At 52.0% G+C, this 8108-nt stretch overlaps 1 protein-coding gene across 4 annotated transcripts in view; it reads right to left on the minus strand.

Annotated features, from left to right (window-relative positions):
• engl (endoglin, like) overlaps positions 1-6972 on the minus strand; it is a 19854-nt gene extending 12882 nt beyond the window's left edge. For 2 of the 4 annotated variants that reach the window (XM_069195679.1, XM_069195682.1), the window contains exons 1-3: positions 4575-4665; positions 2059-2184; positions 543-712 (exon numbers count right to left, since the gene is read on the minus strand). In XM_069195679.1, coding sequence (XP_069051780.1) covers positions 543-712; positions 2059-2119 — 231 coding nt within the window. In that variant the 5' untranslated portion in view covers positions 2120-2184; positions 4575-4665. Of the gene's footprint in view, positions 1-542; positions 713-2058; positions 2185-4574; positions 4666-6911 lie in introns of those variants that run through there. The other 2 variants (XM_069195680.1, XM_069195681.1) reach the window with 2 other exon arrangements.
• Between the last annotated feature and the right edge of the window lie 1136 nt (positions 6973-8108).

The raw sequence follows: 8108 nt of genomic DNA on the forward strand, positions 1-8108 counted from the left end.
TGACTGATTGAGGAACACAATAACTGAGGGACACGCAGACTCACTGAGGGACACACTGACTAAGGAAAACACTGAGGGACACAATGACTGAGGGACACACTGACCGAGGGACGCACAGACTAAGGAAAACACTGAGAGACACACTGACTGATTGAGGGACACAATGACTGAGGGACATGCAGACTCACTGAGGGACACACTGACTAAGGAAAACACTGAGGGACACAATGACTGAGGGACACACTGACCGAGGGACATGCAGACTGACTGATGGACGCACAGACTAAGGAAAACACTGAGGGACGCACTGACTGATTGAGAGACACAATGACTGAGGGACATGCAGACTCACTGAGGGACACACTGACTAAGGAAAACACTGAGGGACACAATGACTGACTGAGGGACATGCAGACTGACTGATGGACACACTGACTAAGGAAAACACTGAGGGACACGCTGACTGACTGAGGGACACACTGACTGAGGGACACGCTGACTGGCCCTCTATGACACTGGTGAGGCTGATGCAAAGTTCACACCTCGCGACTGGGGCTCCGGGTGGCTCGTCCTATGCTGATCACATGTGTCTCCCTCTCACCCAGTCCCCTCGAGGCACAGCCTGGCCCTGCCCCAAACTTCTCCAGCAGTCCCTGCACTGGGTGCAGCGCCCCTGCTGGAGAAAGATGGCATTGTAACTCTCCTGAACACCCTGGATAGAGAGAGGGAGGAACAAAAAGAGAGAGACAAGGGGAGAATTTTTCATCACTGATTTTTTAAATATTTCAGAATCTGCCATCAAATTTCACCCGGCAGCTCCCTGCCCACTCAGGGGTCTGGGGTGTAATCCGACTGGTTCCCATCTTAATACAGTACTCTCAGCCTGCTCCTTGGTGTGTGAGGGGAAAGCACTGAGCCAGAGTAGAGGGTGGACACAATGTAAGCCCACAGGGCATATATACAACATGTCCATACAGCGTGTGTGGTGATACATAGTGTTTGAAACAGTGTATGGTGTTATCTGTCTCTGTACATACTGTACAGTGTTTGTTAATGTATTTGTGTTGATGCAGTGTATGAGTTCATGTGTGTCAGATGATGTATGTTAATGCAGTGTGTGTAGATGCAGCGTGTGAGTTGATGTGTGTTAATGCATTCTTTTTTTAGATGAAGTGTGTGTTAGTGCAGTGTGTGTGAGTTGATGTGTGTTAGTGCAGTGTGTGTGGATGCAGTGTGTGAGTTGATGTGTTTGTAGATGCAGTGTGTGTTAGTGCAGTGTGTGTGAGCTGATGTGGGTTAGTGCAGTGTGTGTGGATGTAGTGTGTGTGAGTTGATGTGTTTGTAGATGTAGTGTGTGTGTTAGTGCAGCGTATGTGGATGCAGTGTGTGTGTGTGTTGACGTAGTGTGTGTGTGGATGCAGTTTGTGAGTTGATGTGTTTGTAGATGCAGTGTGTGTGTTATTGCAGTGTGTGTGAGTTGATGTGGGTGTGGATGCAGTGTGTGAGTAAGTGTAGTGTGTGTAAGCTGATGTGTGATAGTGCAGTGTGTGTGTTGAAGTAGCGTGTGTGTGGATGCAGTTTGTGAGTTGATGTGTTTGTAGATGCAGTGTGTGTGTTATTGCAGTGTGTGTGAGTTGATGTGTGATAGTGAGTGTGTGTGTGGATGCAGTGTGAGTTGATGTGTTTGTAGATGCAGTGAGTGTGTTAGTGCAGTGTGTGTGAGTTGATGTGTGTGTGGATGCAGTGTGTGAGTAAGTGTAGTGTGTGTAAGCTGATGTGTGATAGTGCAGTGTGTGTGTGTTGAAGTAGCGTGTGTGTGGATGCAGTGTGTGAGGTGATGTGTTTGTATTTGTACAGAAGAGGGGTGACTCTGCTGGGTGAACTGCCACTTATCCCACCACATCTCTAACTCCCTGCCTCCTCCTGTGCTCCTGAGCAACTCTCTCTCTAGAAGTATACTGTATAGAAAGTCTCTTCCCTGTCTCCATCCTTCCCTTGGTCTTTCTCTCTAGCCATCCAACCACCTAGTATATAGATCAACCCTTCAATATTCCTCACCTGCCATTCCAACTGTCAACACCAGGAGGCAGAGCAGAGTCAGTCCCTTCAGGGACGCCATGATTGTGTTTCCACGGCTCGAGGCTTCACTGAGGATGAGACTGTGGCCTCAGCTCCCAAAACATGCTGGGAAAAGATGAGTAGAACAGTAGGGGCTACAGTCCCAGTGCAGTAGAACAGTCCTGTTACAGTAGGAGCTACAGTCCCAGTGCAGGAGGACAGTCCCGTTACAATAGGAGCTACAGTCCCAGTGCAGTAGAACAGTCCTGTTACAATAGGAGCTACAGTCCCAGTGCAGTAGAACAGTCCCGTTACAATAGGGGCTACAGTCCCAGTGCAGTAGAACAGTCCTGTTACAGTAGGAGCTACAGTCCCAGTGCAGTAGAACAGTCCTGTTACAATAGGAGCTACAGTCCCAGTGCAGTAGAACAGTCCCGTTACAATAGGGGCTACAGTCCCAGTGCAGTAGAACAGTCCTGTTACAGTAGGAGCTACAGTCCCAGTGCAGTAGAACAGTCCTGTTACAATAGGGGCTACAGTCCCAGTGCAGTAGAACAGTCCCGTTACAATAGGGGCTACAGTCCCAGTGCAGTAGAACAGTCCTGTTACAATAGGAGCTACAGTCCCAGTGCAGTAGGACAGTCCTGTTACAATAGGAGCTACAGTCCCAGTGCAGTAGGACAGTCCCGTTACAATAGGGGCTACAGTCCCAGTGCAGTAGAACAGTCCTGTTACAATAGGGGCTACAGTCCCAGTGCAGTAGGACAGTCCTGTTACAATAGGAGCTACAGTCCCAGTGCAGAAGAACAGTCCCGTTACAATAGGGGCTACAGTCCCAGTGCAGTAGAACAGTCCCGTTACAACAGTCCCAGTGCAGTAGAACAGTCCCGTTACAATAGGGGCTACAGTCCCAGTGCAGTAGAACAGTCCTGTTACAATAGGAGCTACAGTCCCAGTGCAGTATAACAGTCCCGTTACAGTAGGAGCTACAGTCCCAGTGCAGTAGAACAGTCCCGTTACAATAGGGGCTACAGTCCCAGTGCAGTAGAACAGTCCTGTTACAATAGGGGCTACAGTCCCAGTGCAGTAGAACAGTCCTGTTACAATAGGGGCTACAGTCCCAGTGCAGTAGAACAGTCCCGTTACAATAGGGGCTACAGTCCCAGTGCAGTAGAACAGTCCTGTTACAATAGGAGCTACAGTCCCAGTGCAGAAGAACAGTCCCGTTACAACAGGGGCTACAGTCCCAGTGCAGGAGGACAGTCCTGTTACAATAGGAGCTACAGTCCCAGTGCAGAAGAACAGTCCCGTTACAATAGGGGCTACAGTCCCAGTGCAGTAGAACAGTCCTGTTACAATAGGAGCTACAGTCCCAGTGCAGTAGAACAGTCCTGTTACAATAGGGGCTACAGTCCCAGTGCTGTAGAACTGTCCTGTTACAGTAGGAGCTACAGTCCCAGTGCAGTAGAACAGTCCTGTTACAATAGGGGCTTCAGTCCCAGTGCTGTAGAACTGTCCTGTTACAGTAGGAGCTACAGTCCCAGTGCAGTAGAACAGTCCTGTTACAGTAGGAGCTACAGTCCCAGTGCAGTAGAACAGTCCCGTTACAACAGTCCCAGTGCAGTAGAACAGTCCCGTTACAATAGGGGCTACAGTCCCAGTGCACTAGGACAGTCCTGTTACAGTAGGAGCTACAGTCCCAGTGCAGTAGAACAGTCCTGTTACAATAGGAGCTACAGTCCCAGTGCAGTAGAACAGTCCTGTTACAATAGGAGCTACAGTCCCAGTGCAGTAGAACAGTCCTGTTACAATAGGGGCTACAGTCCCAGTGCAGTAGAACAGTCCCGTTACAATAGGGGCTACAGTCACAGTAGGATCACTGAAATATGACCAGTAAGGCTAAAAAAAATCCTAAAACACAAGATGCTTCCAAATGTGTAATGTGTAATCATTCAAGCAGTAACTTATTTGGCTTTGCAATGACTACAACACGGGTTATGAAAACAAGCCGAACGCTATTTACTGAAATTTGATCTTTCAGAAATCTGTGTCGGAACAGAGCCCAGCACCCGGTCCATGAGTGCACACAACAGCCACATCCACCACGGCGTCGTGTGAAATGAGACACGACAGACAGATCTCCCTCCGTCCCCAAAGGGACATTGGGTGTTTAGAAAAAATATATCGGGTCAAAGACGAAGCAAGAATACGAGAGGCTGTTTTTTTCCCAGTAACGCAATACCGGCTGAGTGGAGTTGGTCTTGGCTGCGGTAGTGTCTGGAGCGAAAAACGCTCAAAAGCCACACTAATCCACGCCACGCGAGGCAATACACGCTCGCTCGCAGAGTCACAAGCAAAACGGGGCGCGATTCTTCTCCGCGGGAGAACGGAGCTCACGCGCATGGTCCTGCCTTTTTTTTAAAAAAGAGAGAAAGACACCCCCCCCCCAAACTCACACACTCACACACTCACTCGACACACACGCAGACCCACACCCTCGCGTGCTCGGCTCTCACCTCGGCGGACAGCGTCTGTACTGGCTGCGGCAGAAACGACAGAAACTCACCGTCCGCTCGGTACCGACTGTTTACACACTAAAGCTACACACACACACACTCCTCCCTCTGTCACACACTCATACAGACACTCTCCCCCTCCCTCCTCTCCCCTCTCCCCAGAAGCACAAAGGAGAGACCAGCCAGTTTCAAACTCCGCGGCTGCGGGAGATGCCGAACTTGCGCGAACTGTAGCGCTTTCTGCCGCCGCGCCGCTGTTTCGTGCCTGCGCGTGTCCGCGCGTCTGGGCGCGCCGTGAGGAGAGTGATGGAGATCAGGGGTGAGAGAGAGGAGAGTGATGGAGATCAGGGTGAGAGAGAGAGGAGAGTGATGGAGATCAGGGGTGAGAGAGAGGAGAGTGATGGAGATCAGGGGTGAGAGAGAGAGGAGAGTGATGGAGATCAGGGGTGAGAGAGAGGAGAGTGATGGAGATCAGGGTGAGAGAGGAAAGTGATGGAGATCAGGGGTGAGAGAGAGAGGAGAGTGATGGAGATCAGGGTGAGAGAGAGAGGAGAGTGATGGAGATCAGGGGTGAGAGAGGAGAGTGATGGAGATCAGGGTGAGAGAGAGAGGAGAGTGATGGAGATCAGGGTGAGAGAGAGAGGAGAGTGATGGAGATCAGGGTGAGAGAGAGAGGAGAGTGATGGAGATCAGGGGTGAGAGAGGAGAGTGATGGAGATCAGGGTGAGAGAGAGAGGAGAGTGATGGAGATCAGGGTGAGAGAGGAGAGTGATGGAGATCAGGGGTGAGAGAGGAGAGTGATGGAGATCAGGGGTGAGAGAGAGAGGAGAGTGATGGAGATCAGGGGTGAGAGAGAGAGGAGAGTGATGGAGATCAGGGTGAGAGAGAGAGGAGAGTGATGGAGATCAGGGGTGAGAGAGGAGAGTGATGGAGATCAGGGGTGAGAGAGAGGAGAGTGATGGAGATCAGGGTGAGAGAGGAGAGTGATGGAGATCAGGGGTGAGAGAGGAGAGTGATGGGGATCATGGGTGAGAGAGGAAAGTGATGGAGATCAGGGTGAGAGAGGAGAGTGATGGAGATCAGGGGTGAGAGAGAGAGGAGAGTGATGGAGATCAGGGGTGAGAGAGAGAGGAGAGTGATGGAGATCAGGGTGAGAGAGAGAGGAGAGTGATGGAGATCAGGGGTGAGAGAGGAGAGTGATGGAGATCAGGGGTGAGAGAGAGGAGAGTGATGGAGATCAGGGTGAGAGAGAGAGGAGAGTGATGGAGATCAGGGGTGAGAGAGGAGAGTGATGGAGATCAGGGGTGAGAGAGAGAGGAGAGTGATGGAGATCAGGGGTGAGAGAGGAGAGTGATGGAGATCAGGGGTGAGAGAGAGAGGAGAGTGATGGATATCAGGGGTGAGAGAGAGAGGAGAGTGACAGAGATCAGGGTGAGAGAGAGAGGAGAGTGATGGAGATCAGGGGTGAGAGAGGAGAGTGATGGAGATCAGGGGTGAGAGAGAGGAGAGTGACAGATCAGGGGTGAGAGAGGAGAGTGTTGGAGATCAGGGTTGAGAGAGAGGAGAGTGATGGAGATCAGGGGTGAGAGAGGAGAGTGATGGAGATCAGGGGTGAGAGAGAGGAGAGTGATGGAGATCAGGGGTGAGAGAGAGAGGAGAGTGATGGAGATCAGGGTGAGAGAGGAGAGTGATGGAGATCAGGGTTGAGAGAGAGGAGAGTGATGGAGATCAGGGGTGAGAGAGGAGAGTGATGGAGATCAGGGTTGAGAGAGAGAGGAGAGTGATGGAGATCAGGGTGAGAGAGGAGAGTGATGGAGATCAGGGTGAGAGAGAGAGGAGAGTGATGGAGATCAGGGTTGAGAGAGAGAGGAGAGTGATGGAGATCAGGGGTGAGAGAGGAGAGTGATGGAGATCAGGGGTGAGAGAGGAGAGTGATGGAGATCAGGGGTGAGAGAGAGAGGAGAGTGATGGAGATCAGGGGTGAGAGAGAGGAGAGTGACAGATCAGGGGTGAGAGAGAGAGGAGAGTGACAGAGATCAGGGGTGAGAGAGAGAGGAGAGTGATGGAGATCAGGGTGAGAGAGGAGAGTGATGGAGATCAGGGGTGAGAGAGAGAGGAGAGTGATGGAGATCAGGGTTGAGAGAAGAGAGTGATGGAGATCAGGGTTGAGAGAGAGAGGAGAGTGATGGAGATCAGGGGTGAGAGAGGGCCAACAAAGAATTCAAATATTAGTACTAGTTGGGATTTTAAATAATGCTGTAAACTTTACAGCCCCTGATGAAAATGAAATGCATCTATAATAATAATAATTACAGTAATAATACCTGCACCACTCACCGGCTGCTTGGACAAGTCGTTCCAGTGCTCATCTGTCCACAATCGCGCAGGCAGTCCACATCTCCATGGCAACCTCCAACACAAAACAGGTCATATCACCCTCTGACCTCTCTACCTCCTGCCTCTCCCATCGCTCTTCCTCTCCTCTCCCCGAAAGTGAACACACCGCAGAGGGTGCTGCAGGAACGGAGGGAGCCTCCTGAGATGATGGGGCACCCCCCTCATCTCAGGAGGTCAGAGGAAGTCTCATGGCATCACTTGCCCCGAGTCCGGACTCCGCAGCCCCGTCAGAGACAGGGAAGCGACTCGGGTCTGGGGATCCCTGCAGGAGTGACGTCTCTCCCGGGCCAGCTGACAGCCTCCCGGCATCCCCAGCTCCAGCACACTTCCCCCGCGGAAGGCCCAGGCCCAGCGGGTGCTCTCCCGGGGAATCAGCACGGCGCTGGACAGACGTGCCGGACCACAGCCGAGCGAGACGGGCTGACAGAAAGCCCGCGAGGGAGACGCGCAACGAACAGCATGCCATCCCGGTCCGGAACAGGACCGGAGGACACAGCAGCTGCCACGCCCGCAGGCGACTGCGAGGGACCTGCTCTCCCGGAGACGAGCCCCACAGCCGCGGAGAAGCCCAGGGATCTGTACTGGGGCCAGGGACCACATTCCCTGGTGACACCAGACCAGGGGGATGGGAAAACGGGATCTCGCTTAGGATATTGTGGGCAGCTCACTCTGTCCACAAACAAGATAGATAGTGCTGATCGCAATCACTCCCAAAGAGTGAGCCGATACATTCCAGGGCTTAAAGGAACGCCCGCCCCACCCACAGGCCCAGAAATCCAGGAATGGAGAAGAGTACGAGGGGACTAAAAAATTCAAAATTCCCCAAGGCATCAACACAACCCACCCAGGGGATGTCTTCAGCGCTTCCTAGGAGAACACTCACGGGGATGTGTGTTTAGAAGCGAGGGCAGGAGGCACTTCTTTACACAAATGGATGCAGGTGTAGAGAACAAGCTGCCTGGCCACACTGTTGAAGTCGATTCCTTAATGTCTTGAAAGGAGCCTGGGCGAGGTCCTTTGATCAGAGTGCTTCTGGTGACTGCAGAAGAGACATGGGCCAGCCGGTGCTCCTCTCGGCTGCAAGCTCTCTCACCTACTGAAGTGTTGGTGCTGTGTATGTGAAAGTGCTGTACACCG

Source organism: Lepisosteus oculatus, chromosome 11 (genome assembly GCF_040954835.1).
Source record: "Lepisosteus oculatus isolate fLepOcu1 chromosome 11, fLepOcu1.hap2, whole genome shotgun sequence".
NCBI lineage: Eukaryota > Metazoa > Chordata > Actinopteri > Semionotiformes > Lepisosteidae > Lepisosteus > Lepisosteus oculatus.